At 50.7% G+C, this 19190-nt stretch overlaps 1 protein-coding gene across 2 annotated transcripts in view; it reads right to left on the bottom strand.

Annotated features, from left to right (window-relative positions):
* The window catches only part of Mvb12b (multivesicular body subunit 12B), a 155996-nt gene that overhangs the window by 19584 nt on the left and 117222 nt on the right, over window positions 1–19190 (bottom strand). For both annotated transcript variants that reach the window (XM_055600533.1, XM_055600534.1), the window contains exons 8-9: window positions 4698–4753; window positions 1943–2002 (exon numbers count right to left, since the gene is read on the bottom strand). In XM_055600533.1, coding sequence (XP_055456508.1) covers window positions 1943–2002; window positions 4698–4753 — 116 coding nt within the window. The remainder of the gene's footprint in view (window positions 1–1942; window positions 2003–4697; window positions 4754–19190) is intronic.

Here is a 19190-nt window from a genome sequence, read left to right as displayed (position 1 = left end):
TCTTCCTGAAAGTGGCAAATACAGGCCTGCCTTCTTACCAGTGAGAAACTGAACTAGGCTCTGACAATGCAGATGGCATCTCTTAGCTGCTGGCCAGCATGGGCGGACACTGCCTCCTGCCCTTGCTCCGTGGAGAGAGAGTACAGTAGTAACGGACTATGGAGATGGTGACTCTCTGAGCTCTGCAGGTTCAGGCCCCGCTCCAAATCCAACCATCTCAGCAGAGCCCTGCTAAGCACTACCACCATTTCCATTCCTGTACTACCTGACAGAAAAGGCTCAGAAAAGTCAATCAGAAGAGTTGGGACAAGCCCACAAACTCCTTTCAGGGCTGTCCTCAATACCCAGTGTTGTGTCTTGGGGAAAGCCACACCCCAACTTAGAGTGCTGAGGTGAAGAAAATACATCATAAGAAGATGCTTGGCCAGGTGCCAGCCTCGGGAGTAGAGGGAGGACCTAGACATTTGGTGCTGATTGCAGGTGCCCAGCCTGACAATGGAGTCTTATCTATCCGATGCGTCCAGAACCCAGGGGGACTGGCCTTCCGAGTCCCTACTATCCCCACCAGCCCGGAGATCCCCTCTTCGAGGGACTTTCAATCACAGGAGAGGACTAGGCCTTAATCTTGCCTCATACAAAAAAGGGAGAAGTTCACCTGGTCACTCAGGGTGAGAATAAGACAGTCCCAAATTCTGTCTGTGCCCACAGTAAGTGCTTAAGAGAAAGATGCTACTGTCAAGGCCCACTGAGGAGGGCAGAGATGGAGGGAAGGGAAGGAAGCTTGGCATCATGAAGGATGCCCTTTCTTGAGGGCCCAACCCTAGCACTGGATACCTGCTGCCACAGAGTTTCCACCTGCTCACACAGCACTGGCTGACACCATCAGAGGCAGCTTCTCCTGTTGCCCAGCACAGCCCAGCACAGCCCTGCACAGCCCTGCACAGCCCTGCACAGCCCAGGAGATGGCCTTCCTGGCCTGCCCTTGCTCTGTCTTGCTCTCCCACTGCAGTGGGGCAGGCCACCCTCTCAAAGCCTCGCCTGGTACGCATGAGCTGCATCCCTCACGGAGGCCCGCCCTACGCTGGCTTCCCGGCAGAGGCTCTTCACAAGCAGAGGGAGTGCACTTTAAGGGTTGATGTGAACTTATACACACCTAGATTTCTAGCATCGTGACCAGCCATTTCCCCTGTTGCCAGCCAGCTAGCAAACAAAACTATAGGTGACAATTGGGTTTTTATGATTTACTGGGAATCAAAGACAAAGGGGGAGTTTTTCGTCTTGTTTTTGCTTTGACAGGTTTAGAAATTTGTTGTACTGCATTGATTCAATTTTCCTTGATTCCAGCCATCTTTCAATAATGCAGCCTGCTTCTGCTGGCTGGGTACATATGAGAAAACCCCAAGGAACCAAGGATATTGAAATAGTTCTGCCATTTCCATCTTTGAGACAAATGTTCCTCTCTGAGGAGCTGTGGTGGCACACGTGACTGGCAGTCTTCTCTGCACGGAGGAGGATGCATGCTAGTGCTGGCCTATGACAGGGACAAGCCCAGCAGGGGTTGTCCTCCTGCAAATCCCCGCTGTCTCAGGCCTACCTCCCTGGACCTTTCTTTTGGACCCTGAACCTGGTGTCTTTCTTATGAAGCCCAGATGGCATCAAATCAGCCACTCAAATGGGGGTCTGGTTAGGTAAGGGGACCTAGGACACTACTCTGGATCATAAAGAGGCTTGGCGAAATCTCAAGGTCCTGGTGGCAAATGATGAGATAGAGGTCAAGGTGCTAGTTAGTCATAGTCAACACAAGTGATGGGTGCATTCAAGGTGACTCACTGTTTTTCCCTCAGAAGGGCTCTTACAACCATCTTTCCTAAAACAAAGCCCTGAAGCCTTAAGGGACAGGGACCCTAGAAGATGAGCAATGTCCCAAGCCCAGCGTACTTACCTCCTTTTCAATTTCTGCCAGGGACTTGATGGTGATCCCCAAGAGATCAAAGGGCTGCATCTGAAAATACAGACCGAGTTACCCTTTCTGATGGCTGGAGAATGCCCCTTGCTTTTGTGACTATTATGGTGTTCAAGCTGTCCTAGCACTTCTACCCCTTCCCACAGAAACGGACATTGTGACATCCAGGCATTACGGGGTCCAAGGAGAAAGCACACAGTGGTGGGCTGAGTCTGTATCACAAGACTGCTTTGCCACATATCCACAGCACTTGGCCGTGGGGGGGAGGAGTGAGGGGGTCATGGCCTCCTGGAAGATGGGCCTGCAGTCAACTAATTTATCCTCTCTCCTGCTACCAAAGGAGAAAGTGAGTGAGATTTATGCTTTCATGATGGAGTATGAGGCCGGAAGAGTCTAAACCAGTGGCCACCTTGACTGCTGCCTCTATAGAACAGTGGCAGGTCCAAGGAGTTCCGGGGTCTGCAGTATCTTGGGAAGGATCCGGTGGGTCTTTGGAAGTGACAGGAGAAGGAAATAAGTGGCCTCAGGTCAGGGTGGTGAAAGTGACAGTGTTGTACATTTACAGGAGCTCTGCAGTTCCATGGACAGTGGGACAGAGAAGCCTGTGCTCAAACACCTAAGCCTCCGGGTCTGTGAGGCCGCAGAATCCTTCCAGGTGCACAGGCCTGCCTGGCCTCCTGCAGCACCGCCAGCAGAAGAGCCTGAAAACCCCACAGAACCCAGGAACTTTGTTGGTTTGGACCCAAAGCCCTGTGGCGGGGGTGTGGGCCTAATGCCTGCACAGGACCACAAGGAGTCCTGAATGGCGGGAGGTCAGAGGTTGGCAGGTGGCTCCGGAGCCCAAGGCCCTGGGGTCCAAACTGCCTTGTGGTGCAGGATGGATTAATCTCATTTCTTTATTCAGCTATATTTCTTAGCTTATAGAGTGTATGTGAGCAGGGACACACACACATGAAGGTCAGAGGGCAACTTTCAGGAGTTGGTTCTCTCTCCACCTTGCTGAGCCAGGGTTTCTCTTGTTTCTACCATCCATCGCACTCTAGGCCAGCTGGCTCATGACTCCCATCTCTGTGGGATGCTAGGATTACAAGTGCACATGACTGTATCCGGCTTTTTAAGTCGGTTCCCGGGCCTGAACTCCAGCAGTTGGACCTGTGCTGCAAGCCCCTTCACCTGCTGAGGCATCTGGATGCCCCCTCATCTTTCCTTTAAAAGCCACATTTAAAAGCTTGTTAAAAGTGGCATGGGTGGGCCCTTCTGGTCTTGCTGTAGGGGGACTAGCAGAGAAACACTTGGAAAGGCTTAACACGGGGCCTTGGCCTGCATCTGTGGCCTTGAGCGCTTGCTGAATTGGCAGTAGCACATTTGTGAGGGCGAACTTGGGACAGGGCCACCAAATTAGACCCTGAGCTCCTGGGGCTGCTCTACCAGTAGCCACAAAACAGTTTGGCTATGCTGGAGATGCCAGCCTGCGTGATATGAGAATGGGGCTGCCTGCCCGCCTGGGCCGGGAGCAAGCAGAGGTCCAGCTGTTGCATCATTAGGCTCTAACTATTCCACTAAACTTTCCCAACTGGAGCTGGTGAGCAGGGCAGAACAGCCTCTCCCAGGGAGCATGTAGGAGAGGTGCCAGCGTCTCCATGGCAACGTAGCCCTGTGGCGTCTGCAGAAGTTCCTCGGGCTCCCCATGTCACATCAGGAGCATTTTTCAAGATTAAGCACTTACCAGAAGGGTTCAGAGGAAGCCTATTATATTTCATAAAAATGGAAACGACAGAGCAGGTAAGATCGCCAGCCGAGTAGTTTTAAACTGGGTCCAAGACAAACACTGAAGAGGTCTTTAGCTAGGCCCAACTAGGGCCTTGGTGTTTAGTAAAGCTTCAAAGAAATCTTCTTCAGGAAGGATAAAAGCCAGAAATAGTTTAGTGACCCAGTGTGGCTCAGGCTTGCATAGCTGAGAGGGGGTGAAGGCTGTCGTAAGGACCAGGACCACCAGACGGTATGAAGCCCAGTACAGGGCCCTGGCTGTAGCAGGGACTTCCCATGGTTTAGGTACTGGTCTCTGCTCTTGGCTGGTTCACTCCCTCTGTCATTCAAGAGGCTCAACCTGGGCAGAGACCACAGCCAGAGGCACTTGCCGCTGTGCCACAGCAGAGCATGCAGTACCCACAGAATGAGGTAATGACACTGGGGAAACGAGCACCAACTCCATCACCAGGAAGTAAAGAACTAAGGCCACATGTGGTGGGTGGCACAGCACTAGGAAAGCAGAGGCAGGTAGATCTCTGAGTTTGATGACAACCTGATCTATATAGCGAGTTCTAGGCCAGCCAGCCCTATATGTCTCAATAAAAATAAAATAAAATCAAACAAACAGCTAGCCTGGCTAAGCTGAACTTAGGAACTAGACAGCCCGCCACCTGTGAAACAAGGCTCACTGCACTTGAAATGTAAAAGCTTGGCCCTGCACTCATCTGCTCAGGGTCTCTAGGATCTGGAACCCTACCTGATTTCTTCTTCCATTTCTCAAGCACTTGTGAGGTGCAGGCCCCAGTTGAAGAGCCCAGAGACAAGCAGAACTCATCCCAGCTCTCAGAAGTGTGCCTTTTGGTTTCAGAGGTCAGCATCCAGAGGGAGAGAGAAACCCAGGCCCAGGGAGTTGCGGGTGCTGAGAGTAGCTGAGGGACTTCAGGTTAAGGTGGGAGAGGAGGAGGGGATCATGCATAAAACTTACACTTTCTGGAACACAGGAGAACTTCTCTGAAATCATAAAAGGCACACCATCCATTGCTGCAAGAGAAAAAAAGAGAGGAAGGCACTTAGGACACCTTTGCTGCCCAGAAATCTAAGACATCAGTTCAGAAAGGTCCAGTGAGTCCCTGGCTAGAGGCAGGCACTACCCCGGTCAAGTGGGTGGGAGCTACAACGTGGGCCAGGACGCCGCCTGTTCCTAGTGACGACATCCTACCCAGGGACGCAGATGCCTGCGTGCATCCTCTGAGTGCAGGCAGTCATGCCGAGAGGGTCAGGGCTGGCATGAAAGCCCTTGCCTACCCGCATCCAAGAGTCTGAGCTATACTGTTAGTGGTGGGAGCCACCACGGAACTGACAGCAGAAAGTGATGTGCGGCTGCGAGGGGACGAGGACACCCTGGGGAGAAGCCGGCAGGGGCGTGTTCAGTGTCTATCTGTAGGCTGAGCTACGGATCCTCTTCTGGGTGGTAGTGGGTACTCATCAGTTTCCGTGGAAAGACAAGTGGCTCGGCACTCAGGACGGTCAGCCTGAGTCCTGGTCCGAGTCCTGGCCTGGGCTTGGGGTGAGCATCTGAATGCATATGCAGAAGGTTGGCTAACAGCTGGGAAGTGTGCTCTAGGTCTTCAGGGAAGTGCCAGGAACCTGCCCAGGACCTGGCAGAGTGGGCTCAGGGTGTATGTGGGTAAGGGGCGGGGGACACACATGCTCACAGTTCCTGATTCCCTGTCATGGCTTCCGGGCTGAGTCAAGACTTGCCCATGCGCTTCATTACAACAGGACATGAGGGACAGGGCATGGAAAGAGCAGCCTGTGAGTGGGGGATGCAGGGATCCCCTGCAGTCTGTGTCTAGATCTCCAGTGCCAAAGTGGTGGTGGTCTTGCCGTTGAGGAGGAATATGTAGTGCAGGGCCCTCACACTGTCATCTGTGGACAGACAACCGACTGGGCTGCCTACTGAGCCTAAGGTCTGACCCTCAGGGTCAGACTTTGCAGAGCTGCAGCCTGCAATGAGAGGGCGGTTTGTTGCAGATCATGGTTTTGGATGGGATATTGTGCCTCTCTGTTTCCTAAAATGAAGGCTCCCCTGGTGTTCAAATGCTGAGGCTAGCTTTTAGGGATGGGGGAGAAGAGAAGCAGAGAGGAAAAAAGAATGAAGGGCGAAGGAATGGAATCTGGTCCTGGCTGTCTGATCTGTGAGGTGGGCCACACAGGGTAGATTGGGCTGTGCTCATAATGACTGCAGGGAAGTGGGGAGCAAAGAGCAGGGCTGCCTGCACTGACAGCTCTCTCTGCAGGCCCACCTCCTCTGTGTGCCTCCCAGGCTCAACAAACACCTGTGGCAGGGGCCGTCTCCCACTGCAGCTCGGCCCTACAACCCAGAAGACAAGGCTGGGTGCCGGCATGATGTGACCTATACTCATACAGGAAGGAGAGAGAAAGTCCAAAGAGTTTCAAATGCCCACATCCAAACATCCTAGCACTCCCTGAGAGCCTGCCGCAGCAGACACACTGCTGTGTATAAAGAATCCTTGGGAAGCCACCAGCCTGTCAGAGCGGGAGGGAGGCAAGTCCTATGAATACGCAGGAAGAGGCCACACCAGCTCCTGCCACTGACCACCCAACGAGAGCTGTAAGCTTTCGTTCACACACATGGCTTCTGTGTGCTCTGACCTCTAATGCTTGCAGGGCCCAGGGCCCTCACGTCACTTCTGATCACTTTGAGATGACGAAGCAGAGGCTCTGTAGTTTGGAGCCTACGGAGGTCACACAGGCAGGAAGCAGTATATTGGAAGCCCTGTCTTATGAGGCGTGGACACAGACAACAGTATTTTATCTACGTGCGGCTACAGGAACGTGCAGGGCACCGCCCCTGCCACTGTGCAGGGTAACTGAAGCTTCTCCTTGCCTGCTTCCACACTGAAGTCCTCACCCGGAGCCCTAAGGGAGCTCTGAAGCCTCCCAGCTGACAGAGGGGTGGTGGTAGCAGGTTCACTCCTGCCGGCAGTGATGGAAGCCCCTTGTACCCAGTCCTGACTGCAAGGGGCCATTTGGTAAAGTGCCTGAGGTGGGAACTCAAAACAGGAGCCTGGGCAGTCAGACACTCCTCGCTTGCATGAGAGAACAGATCTTAGCCTGTCTGGTGGAGTCAAGCAGGCAGAGACCAGAGAGGAACAGCATGGGGTTCTCGACAGCACAGGACACGTTGAAGCAGATGCATCCTCCAGGCCGAACTTACTGACCAAATTAAATTTCATTTAAAAGATCTAGTGTGTGAGCGATGGCTCCGTGGTTAAGAGCATTGGCTGCTCTTGCAGAGGACACTGGGTTCCATTTACAGAACCCACATGGTGGCTCACAGCCACCTGTAACTCCAGTTCCAGAGGATCGACACCCTCTTCTGGCCTCCAGAGTACTGTACGTGTGTGCTGCACAGGAAGGCATGCAGGCAGAACATTCATACACATAAAATAGACAAATCTTAAAAAAAATCTAGTGGGGGAAGCGAGATGGCTCCTCGGGTAAAAGGTGCCTGCTGCACACATGCAGCAACTTGAGTTTGAGCCCCATAATCACGCAGAGGTGGAAAGAGGAAAGGGTCCATGAAGCTTCCATGTAGCTTCCGCAAGCGGCATACACATCCCCTTCATATGACACAGCCCAGGCACTGGAGAAGCACATTAGCCAACTGCTCTGAAGTAGGTCAGGCGATCATCTGCTCTCTAAAAATAAATGTATGGCCCGATGGGGACCTAGTGGGAATGCTTGTTAACTGGCCAACAGTGGAATCTGATGAAGGGCTCAGAATGCCAACCTTTGGGCTCTGCCAGGCCCACGTAGCACCTTGTACTTTAGGGGCAGCTGTGCAGGATGAGTGGAAGATGTGCACAGTAGCAAAAGGGGAAATGGCTCGCTGTTGGCTGGACACGCCGATGTGATTTGACTGCTGAACATGAAAGGTGTCCTTCTCAAGGCCACAGTGCCACCGCATTGCCACAGGACCCAGGTGCCACTTGGTCTGCTCTGAGCTTGAGAGTGACACCTAGTGCCAGCATGGTATTCTCTCAAGACCATCCTGAGAGCCTTGAAGAATGGGAGCACATCTTGGGACCCTAAGCTAAACCCATATGGAAATGAAGAGGCAGCATCAGGTCTGCTGCCTCAGGGGGGCGGGACCCTGCCCAGCAACCCAGCATTTGGCACATGGGGAACGGGCAGAGAGGGGCTCCCATCCAGATAAGAGAAGGCTGAGCTGCTAGAAAGCCACCGCCACAGGGAGACGGCTAGGCGGACTGACCGTGGTTCAGGGGGCCTCACTCTCCTCTCGGAAGATGTGCTGGGCAGAGCAAACATGGTAATACTTGCGGGGGTACTGGGTAGGGTCTCGTGTTGCGGTGTTTAGCTACAGGAGGTAAGCCCCTTCCGGTTCAACAGCATGCATTCCTAGGAGCCTTATCTGGACAGCCTTCCACATTTGAAAATATTCAGAGGTTTGGCAGACATCATCCTTAGAATGATGGCACACGTTTTCCATGTGATCCCCAAGACTGCTCATAAATCATCTCTGTCCTCCCTCTCATGGGGAGCCCCATTCCCCTCCTTACTCTTTCTTTTCCTGGCCAGGGCTGGCATGTTTTCATCAGGACTGCTATAGAGCTAAGGCACGGCTCTCTGTCCCAGCTGCCCTGCTGGAGGACATGGCTCACAGGTCACCGCCCTGCCAGTCAGCAAGAGTCAGGGCAGGGCTTCTCTCCCTGATCCTGCCTGACCTGTGCATAGTCATGCCACAGAATCAGGAATGACAGCAGGTATTGGCCCTTTCTCCAAGTAGGCTTCCATTAAAAAGGCTCCTCCAACCTGGAGGTGACAGAAGAGAAGAAAGGCCCTTTGAAGATGTCTTCCACAAAAAAGAAGAAAGGAAGGAAACCCATGTTCCTCCCCACGTACAAGGCAGTGAACTTCACCAAAGTGCTTAACTGTCAACCTTCTCACTGCAGCCTCTAGCCACCGAAGTCAGGCCCAGGCCTGATGGGAGTGGGTCTCAGGCTCACAGTCTGGCCTTTGGGGAAAGGATGGGCTGGGGGCTCAGAAGCTCAGAGTTCCATTTGCAGTTCATGCCAGGGATACCACACCTCTGGGCCTGTCTGTAAATGGGCCTCGTAGTACAGTAGCTTATGAGACAGACACAACATCTGACAACAGTCAGGGGCCAGGCACTAGGGGAGAGCTCCCTGGCATGGTGGCTTCTGGTACCTGACTAGAAGCTGTGTCCTTTCAATATCAGGCCACTGCTTTCTTCTTTTTACTTTAAAAAAAAAAAATTGGTGGCAGTTTTAACAAATGCTGATCCATGGATTGGAGCAACAAGGAGCAGATGAAAGTGAGGATGTGCCGCGGGCTCTGTAGCGCAATTAGCATTCTCCTAAACAAACGAGCTTCAACAGAGCTGTAATTAAGCGGGCCTGTAATTAAGTATATGCCCTTTATCATAACGATCATGCTTAAAAATGGCACGAAGCACGGAACTGTGTTATTAATGCTGTAATCCCAGACTGAAGAGCCAGTACATAGAAATCTGCGTGTCAGGCCTGTCACCGCGAGTGTTTGTAAAATACATTAAAGAAAGAAGCCCCCAAACAATGAGCTCGTTCAACTGTTCTTTTTACAACCAGGCAGCACAAGTCAAGAGGACTGTGAATGCTTACAGATCCCGAGGTTTAAACAAATAAAGCTGTAATCTGCTGCGTGCCCCATCCCCCACTGGAAAGAGGCGATGGAGCTGGTGGCTAAGGCTGTAGCGCTTTGTTTTCCCCCTTTCTTCAGCTGACCTACATCCTGTCTCAGCTGCTCTCAGGCAAGCATGCTGCACCTGGCTGGACAGCAAATCCAACCCCAACCCCACTAGCTTCTGCTCCCTCCCTTTGTGTGGAAACTACCATTTTACTTTCCAAAGCAGTCGCCAGCTTTCCAAAAGCAGCTCACTTTTGATTCCCCCATCTCCACAGAAGCCTCCTGGCTTCTTCAGATGGCACAAACCACCCACTGACCAGCTCCAGAGGGTTCCTGACCTTAGGCTCTCCATCATCACCCAAAGATGCTAAGAACAGTCAATTCTATGCCTCCTTGACATTCTCCACAAACAGAAGGGACAAGGCAGGACACCTGGATTTCATCTCAACATACTTGATAAAGAGCCATAAAATAGAGTTGTGAAAATGTAAACTTTAAAACAAGTTCCCATTCCCAGCACTTCAATGGTTACAGTGACCACGCAGCTTTAGGTGAGCCCAGGCAATGGTACCTGGATGTCCTCGAGAAGGCATGGAAAACTGGCTTATTGGCAGGCAGTCACTTTTGGAATTGAAATGCAGTTGGAATGGTGGGAGGCCTTTAATCTCATGTACCTGCTTGGAGCTTGGAGCAGTAAATAACCAGTCCCCCACCCCTTTCTAAACTCTTCTTCCTTGTGGCATTCCCAAAATCCTTTGCAGTTTGGGATGGGAAAAGTGCCAGCAAGCCAAGATCTCAAGGCCATTTCTCAAAACTCATTTGCAAACCAAAACACGGGGGCGTCCTGCTTTCTGGGTGACTCACTTTGGAGATATTGGAAGATATTTGTAGACGCCTCCGGAGCTGTCTTGCTCGGTGACATTCCAATTGAGTTTACACAAGGCCAACAACTTCCTTCTAGGTCCCCAAAGTAATTTGTTTTGCTGTGTTATTCATAAGCCAAAAGAAGCAATTTATCAGCCACAGCTCTGAGAATCCAGAGCCCCACGCACAAAAAGAGGAAGGAGAGTGGGCGCCAGTGTCAGACACACGAGCCAGGTGGCTTTGGATAAGTCACTGAACCCTGAGTCAGAGTTTCATCTGCCCCAGGATAAGCATGGCCCTCATCTGCAATGCTGGACAGGGCCACTGGAGACAGCAAACATGAATGAGTTGAGCATGGCAGTCCTATGGCAGCCATTTGATACATGATTTTCACATATAAAGCAGAGCCCATTTCTATGGGGAATGATTTCAGATCACAACCTCCTGTCCCATAACTGCTGTGACCAGGACAAAGGTTGATCTGTGTAAGCCTTTCTTTCAACTGGAAAAGAAAATGAGAACGTTTGGGCCAGTCTTAGCTTGCAATTAGATAAAAACACGAAGCTGATGTACAAACAAGCTTCTCAGTTGGCCAGGGGTATAGGAAACGGCCCTCCACAAGCTCCACGCACCCACGGTAAACCATCTGACTCATGGGTCCCAATCCAAAGGCTTCCAGAGGCACAGATGCAATGCCTCTACTGGCATGACCCAACAGTGCCCTCCCTGGCCTCTTACCCTCTCTCCAGAGTTACAAGCGAAGTTTGATGTGGAAACAAGGTCCTGTACTGTGTAGGTAAGGAGTTAGGTGTGAGGTGACTGAAGAGAACCAAGGTTGCCTCTTAGCCGAGTCGGTGGATAGGCGCTATTGTGGTTGAACATCCCTGAAGCTGCAGCTAGGCTTGCACTATATCCTCCATAGGCACTAATGAAGGGTCCATATGCTCAAGAGACCTGGCACTAATGCTACTTGCATTGTGTTTTTTACCTCAAGCCTTGTCCCATGGGCTTTTCTAGAGAATCATGGGAAGAAATAACATGAAAGGGAAATCTGGTCCATTGTGAGTTGGGAGGGAAGAAGGGTTACCTCACCTCATGAATATGCCATCTCATAAATATCCTGAAACTTTGAAATCCATATCACAGAATGCACTAGGCTGCATCTCATGTTGGGGTAGCTCACGCTGTCTCTGACTGACTGTTGGCTTTGCTCTCCTAAATGAAGTCTCTGTGCTTTGACTGAATTCTGTCCTTCAAGAAGACAAGAACCAAGGACACCCCCAACAGTAAGTTCAACTGTTTATAAGCTGTGGAGGAGTCCTAAAGGGCCAGGAGGAGTCCTAAAGGGACATGGAGGACTGCTTCAGCGACGGAGGGTTTGCTTATGCATGTGCAAGGTCCTGGCTTCCACCCCCAGCACCACAGGCAGAAACAAAACAAAAGCAAAACTGTTATAAAGAAGTCAGAGGTTAAACTACAGGAACCTCCCACAAACGGACAGTCCCTAGGTTCTGTTGGACACAGGCAATCTGGATCTCACATATACACAATCATCTCCAGACCCCATCTCTACACAATTGCTTGACACTGTCACTGTAATTGAGGGGCAATTTCCCTCCACATCCCTAGTACGTGTCAGATCCCTAGTATCAAGAGGTCTCAGCTCCCTGCTCAGAGCAGCCCTTCCTTTAATGCAGGCACCTGGTCAGGTGAGGGAGGGTCTTGGAGAGCTCTGAGAGCAGGAAGGGCAGAAGGACATGTCCTACACCCAGAAGGCACAGAAACCCGGCCAGAACAGCTGCGGTCCTCTACAGGGAAAGCCGTTTAACTTAATAACTGCAATGGCTTCACTCCAAGGCCACTTGCACTTGGCTTAAGGTGAAGACAGCTGTCTCAGGGACGTGTCCATGGGAGTAACAGGGGCCTCTGTGGTCAAGAGGTTCTGGGGTCAGCTTTCACACCTGCTGGTGAGCAGGAGATGAAGCATGGGAGCCTGACTGCAGAATGGGCCCAAGGAAGGCCTGTTCCTGAGTTCTCAAGGAGTCTAAAACAAGGGCTTCCACACAGCTGCTTCGTGTTACTGGACAAAGCTTGGTGGTCTCCAGACAGGCCCTGCTGGGCGAGCATCCCACACAGCCAGCTTCATGAAGGCGGACACCTCAGGAGGGAAGATACACCTTCCCTTCCAGGGCCTCTTTTCACCTCAACACCAACACAATTTTCAATTGTACTTTTTGAATGTCTCAATATATGAATCTGGTTTACAAGGAATCCATCCCTAAAGGCCAGCTAAGTTAAAACACCCTGAAGCCCAGAGCCAGGGGTCTGCATGGGTCTTGGGTGGAACTTTCCATATCAGAAAGTAAAGCTTTAAGTCAGGATTTTTTAAACAATTGCATGTGACAGGGGCAGAGAACCACAGCCAGCTCCTAAGGCATCTTGACTGTCATCCCAAATGTCTCCTGAATGAGCCACACAGCCTGTGGGCTGGAGAGTGGGGAGAGTCATGCCTTTGCAGATAGGCCATTCCCAACCATCCAGTCTAGCCAGGGTGCCTGAAGAAGCACCCAGAGGACTATCCTAGCTAGTCTTCTGTCACCTTGACACAAGTTAGCGTCACCTGGGAAGAAGAACCTGCATCGGAACCTGCATCTGCCTCCTTCAGATGGCCTGCTGGAAAGTCTATGAACATTTTCTTTCTTTTTTTTAACTGAAAAAATAATTTTTATATAATATATTTTGATCATGTTATCACCCTCCCTGTGGAGTGCTTTCTGAGTTAATGATTGATGAGAAAGGCCCAGATCACTTCGAGTGGGGCCACCCCTGGGCAGGTGGTCCTGGATGGTATAAGGAAGCAGGAAGAGCAATCTCTGGGGAACAAGCCAGTAAGCAGCACCCCTCGATGGCCTCTGCTTCAGTTCCTGCCTCCAGGTTCCAGCCTGACTTCCTTCAGTCATGGACTCTGATATGGAAGTATAAGATGAAGCAAACCCTTTCCACTCAAATTGCTTTGGCCATGGTGTTTTATTACACCAATAAAATCCCTAAGACAGACACTGGTACCAGGTTTGTAGGGTATTGCTTTTATAGACTTGGCCATGTTTTTGGAAAGATTGTGGAGGCATTTGAACTTTGGGCTAGAAAAGCCACTGAGTGTTCAGAGCTCTCATGGGTACTTAGAAGATAATGCCGAGTAGAGCAGATGACAGATGCCTGGCTTGGGCAGTATCAGAGGGAAGCAAAGACTATTCTGTAAGAAGACTGTGCAGTTATGGTCATCTGGGGCTGAAGAATAAGCTGTGATTAAGAAAAGACTAGCATCATTGAGGCAAAACCTTCTGTGTTTCCTCAGCACACAGAAGTTATGGCCTGAAGGGGCCACCTTATGCCGGCAGCAGCGCTTGGAGAGTTTTTAAGTTTGTAAGTCTTGCAGGTGATGCTGGTTTTGAAGGCACAAAAAGGTCTTGGTGAGCAGCTGAGGCTTGGCATCATGAGAGCCTAGGAGAGGCTATTGGTGAAGGCACAGCCTCAGCTGCAGGATGAAGGCTGCATCCTCAGGATGGAGCAGTCGTGAAGAGAAGTTGAGGCCTGGCCCCATGTGGCAGGGTGAGAATCCGAATAGAGCCCAGGACAGGCCACTGGTGAAGGCCCGGCCCAGCTGCAGTGGAGACTCCAGCATTTGGGGACGCCAGTACCATGCGATGATCGCCAAGGACAACAGCAGCTGTGCCGTGGAGACAGCCTGAGCCTGTGCAATGAGCTGAGGGTTACGAATGGTAGAGCCTGAGGGGCGTGCCACACAAGCCCTGTGGAACCCAGATCTCGAATTCCAGATCTCACACACCAGGCTTTTGGTGTTACACTGTCGGATGTTGGTTTTGCTTTGATGTGATTATAACTGCACTCTGGCCTTTCTTATTTGAAATATGAGGTAGCTCCCCAACCCCCCTTTTCTTTGATGGTACAGGAGGCCACAGTCAGGAGACTTTAGATATTTTGGAGAGACTTTGAATTTTGAAAGAGACCTTGGCTGTTTTAAAGAGACTGAATTTTTAAAGTGTTTGAATTTTAATGACTGTGGGATTTTCAAAATTTTGGAATGTGAGGGGCTGGAGAGATGGCTCAGCAGTTAAGAGCATTGGCTGCTCTTCCAGAGGTCCCGAGTTCAATTCCTAGCAACCACATGCCAGCTCACAACTATCTGTAACTCCAGTTCCAGAGGATCTGACAACCTCTCACAGACATATAGACAGGAAAAACACCAAAACAAACAAAGTAAATAAATCATGAAAAATTGGAATGTGTTTTATTTTGTGATACTGATATGAAGACACTGGGAATAAACGTAAAAGGAAGGTTATGGTTTGATAGTAATGTGTTGGTGTGTCACCTGATAAGGGGTCAATTGTCCTGGTTAGGGATTTATTTATTTATTTATTTGTCAACTTGATACAAGTTAAAGGTATATGGAAAGGGGAAACTCAGTTGAGACAATGCTTCCATCAGGCTGCCTGTAGGCAAGTCTGTGGGGCATTCTCTTGATCAGTGATAGATGTGGAAGGCCCAGCCCACTGGGGTGGGATGCCATCCCAGGCCTCTAATCCAAGTTGGTATAAAGGAGCAAGTCAGTAACCAACATTCCTCCATGGTTTCTGCTTCAGTTCCTGCCTCCAGATTCCTGCCTTAAGGTCCTAACCTGACTGCCTTTGATGATGGACTGTGATGTGGAAGTATAAGACGAAACAACCTTTTTCTTCCTCAGGTGGCTTTAGATCATGGTGTTTTACTGTATTCATGAACCCCTAATTCACATAGGGAATGAGGCTGATACAAGTGGTTGTAGCAAGGACTGTGGCACAGGGAGTACAGGAGAGGGAATGTACCAAAGCAGGCATAGATGGAAGAATGAGAGCTGGGGACTGGGCTAGAGGAACAGGAGGGATCTGGGGTGACGGAATGGGATACAAGGCCTTGCTGTGAAGATGGGCAAGCCAGCAGGCAGCTAGGGTGAGCTGGGGCTTCCACCTGGCGTATGCTTTTTGTGGGACACTGGTGAGGTTCAACAGAACAAAAGCTGTTCATGTGAGTTAGACAAGAATGTTAGGACTAACTAGTAAGGACAAGAAAAATGAGAGAGTGAGAGAAAGAAAGAGAGAGAGTGTGAATATGAATATGTGTAGGAAGAGAATTTGGGAGTTGCTCTTTTGTGACAAAAGAGCCAAGAGAGAAAAGAACATGACGGGGAAGCAAACACTGGGGAAGCCAGCCCAGGACAGCCGGCTGCTGCTGTGGCGTCCAGTGCTTCAAGTGAAGAGAAGATCCAGAAGTTGTCAGAAAGCACACTGAGTTCAGAATATACTGTGTGATATGGACCAGAATGGGAGTTTGCTAGAATAACTTGGTTTCAATACATAGGTGGAAGTAGCCATCTGTGTATTTATCCATAAATAGAGATTGGTATATTGACTCGTGGGTTCGCAGCCAAGGGCCTAGGACAGAAGTTCTCAACCTGTGGGTCCTGACCTTTGTGGGGCTTGAATGACCCTTTCATAGGGGTTGCCCAAGACCATTGGAAAACACATAGCAAAATGTACAGCTATGAAGTAGCAACAAAATAATTTTATGATTGGGGTCACCACAAAGTGAGGAACTAGCTGTACTAAAGGGTGTCCTAAAGGCAACATGAGGAAGGTTGAGAACCACTGGCCTAGAAGCAAGGGCACTTGGAAGCAGCACACATGCTTGGAGCCTTAGCTTTGTCTTTCTGGCACCCTGCTCCTCAAGAAGCAGGCTCTTAGAGAAAGGGCTGATTCTAGACCAGGCAGAAACAGGAAAGACAGAAACATCTTGTACCAGAAACCAAAGACACCCTCACAGAACCACGGAATCATGACAGAAGGGCTTGGAATGGGGCTTGGTGGGGCTCCTATTGGCTAAACATGGGACAATCTGAGAAAATGATGATGGAGCCAGGTATGGTGGTACACGTCTATGATACCAACATTCACGAGGTCGAAGCAAGAGGACTGAGAGTTCAAAACTTGCCTGAGCTACATAGTTAGACCCTGTCTTGGGGTGGGGAGGTTAGCAAATGAGAACCCACTGGTTCCTATCAAGGTAAATGGATAAATATATACATAGGATGAGAGAAAGCCCCTCCTTCTCATCAAATGCCAACCCATAAATACTGAAGAAATGGTAGCATGATAAAAACCAACAGGTGCCAACCCTAGTGAGTGACAGTCACCCCTGCTGAGGGACAGGCTACTCTAATTGTCCGCACACATCTCATTTCCCAGATGGCATGCCCATTATGGAAAGGAAAGCAGTGACTTCACAGAGAAAACCCAACAAACATATCCAGGGAACCTGAGCTACCCTCAGTGCTGAGTTACAACAGCTCATGGATTCCCCAATGTCCACTCTGAGGAAGAAGACAGAACCACTCCAGTGCTGTCCCTGCCGGTGTTCACAACACACACCTAAGCTGAAGGAAGCCGAGCACAAGTCCAGGATGAGGGACAGTGGCTCAGCAGAAGGAACTGAGGTGCAAGACAGGACCTTCCCCATCCTACTTGCCTCAGGCTAAGCAAGGTGCTGGGGCTTCAATCAAGCTGATTTCCTGCCAAGTCCATGACATGCACATAAGGTTATTATGTCTACCCCAGGGCTGACATCCAATTTTTAATAGGAATTATCTCGAATACTAGATCTCTTAATTATAAAGTATATATCTCTGGGGCATCATTCAAAGTGCTCTAAAGTAGATGTAAATAAATTCAACACTGGGACCCTTTCCTCTTCCCTAGTGACTCCCATGCACCAGCCAGAGAAACCCTGTGGCGAGGACAGAGGCTTCTGAGAGTGGGTAGGGGCTGGTAGGCTGCGAGATACCACACGTGCCTCCTAACCTTGCATCCACATCCCTCTGCAAAGCACTTCTGTCATGGATGCCACCATGAAGTTCAAGCTGCTGTCCCTGCCCTCCCCCAGTGCTTGGCCATGTGACTTGCTTTGGCTAACTGGATGTTAGACTATGTGATAGCAGTTTATGCACCTGGGATTGTGGTCCCCTGCTGTGTCCCAGCTGGGCTGGCTGAGTGGGAAGCACAGGGCCACCCTGTGGAATGAAGGCCACCAGTCCTGGCTCTGTGCCTCCCACCCGTGAACGGGACTGCTCATGACCACCTAGTCCACCCGTGGTAAGCACAGCAGAGGAAGGCATGTTGACCCACAGAACCCTGAGCAGTTATCACTGTATGCCAGCTCAAGCCCTAAGTCTTAGGGACATAATAATAAGGCAAAGAAACTGACAGGGACTTCATCTTTGAGGAGAAATCTTACAAAAGATTTTCCCAGACTGTTTATATTGCTCACTGAGCCCCTGCACATGGGTCTAGTCACCCCGGGTGAGATGCAAGGATTCAGGAGACTGTGAAACATCTGAAATGTTGGCTGTGACTCTCATCTCCACACCAGGACAAAGCCTGAAAAGCTTTCTGAACTGGTTGCTCGGAAGAGCCAGCTCAATGTCTCTCTCACCCCAGCTTCTCTAGTATTGCTCCATGACAACTGTGTCCCAAGCTCCTCGAACAGTGCCTGGCACCTGACAGGCACCTGCTGTTAAGTAAGTGAATGGAGGCCACCACTGTGGGCGGTGCTTGTGAATGGCGCTGACTGTCTGTGTCACGATATGTATGTGGCAGGGTTGTCTGGATCAGATTGGCCTCTAGGTGCTCATGTAGTGCATTTTAACATGGCTGCTGCCTGTGGCCCTCCTGGCTCCTCCTGCCTGGAGAATGTGAGGGTATCTCTGGGCATTAGCATTTTTCAAAGCCCCTGGGTCATTACAGTGCAGCTAGGCTTGAGAAGGCATGGCTAGGCAAGGTCCAAGATCCACCTGAAATGTCCTGGTCTCAGTGAGGACACAACGCCACGAAGAGTAAACACACACTGGTGTCAGCGTCTCAGCTTCACTCTCAGGATTGGACAGCGAAGGTCGGTAATGGTAGGCCTCAGTCTTCGTGCCCTGCTCGTTTTCTAGGGCAGGGAGGGAGGGTGTCTCAGATCCCCTGGGCACCGGAGGCCAGTGCGGGCCTTCCCCTCAGAGGCACAGGTGTCAGGAGGGTCTGTGACAAGGAGTTGCCAGGGCAGCGAAAGACATACGCATCTAAATCACCACAGCCCTGGGTACTTGGATTAGCGTCCTGCCTACAGTGAGTGAGGCAAGGGGCTTGTGGGGATCACAGATCTGCTAAGAGGCCTTGGTCTACTGTCTCCCTTTGGATGAAGGATGGGAGAGAAACATGTTTCCAAGCGACATCAAGAGTCCTCACTGACAGCTGAGAGCAGACATGTTTGAGAAGAGTAGGCTTCCACTCCACAGCATGGAGATGTCAGGAGGGGCATGGGGGCATGTCTCCAGGGGGACATTCTTCATGGACACCAAAGTCTCCTTCCAAGTACAGGTCTTACTGTACCATTCCTTCACCAGGAGACTTCAGCTCTTTCCTACAAGCCCACAGGCCCTAGAATATGGATCCCAGCTGACTTTTGTACTCTAGGTGTCCCTACCCACAGCACCCAGAAACCCCGACCTGCTCAGCACCTCTTATTGCTGAGTGTCCAAAGTGCCACGTGCCCTTCTTGCCTCCCTGTCTGTACACCCCTGAAGCCAGCAGAACAATGCCTGCCTGGGCTGCCTCCTGTCTCGCCACTCAGCAGACTCACTCAGCAGCCACCACTCTACCCCTCTGCCCGACATCCAGATTACCAGTGCTTTGAGCTACGGAGCTGTCATCACAAAGACATAGAGGAAGGCATAGGTGCAGAAATCAGTTCTGCTTCATAATGATTTTTTAAAAAAGATCCTGTGACA

The sequence above is a fragment of the Psammomys obesus genome, unplaced genomic scaffold (assembly GCF_907164565.1).
Source record: "Psammomys obesus unplaced genomic scaffold, mPsaObe1.curated_primary_1811, whole genome shotgun sequence".
Taxonomy (NCBI): Eukaryota; Metazoa; Chordata; class Mammalia; order Rodentia; family Muridae; genus Psammomys; species Psammomys obesus.
Note: the sequence above shows the minus strand (reverse complement) of the source record. Positions and strands in the feature narration are given on the sequence as shown.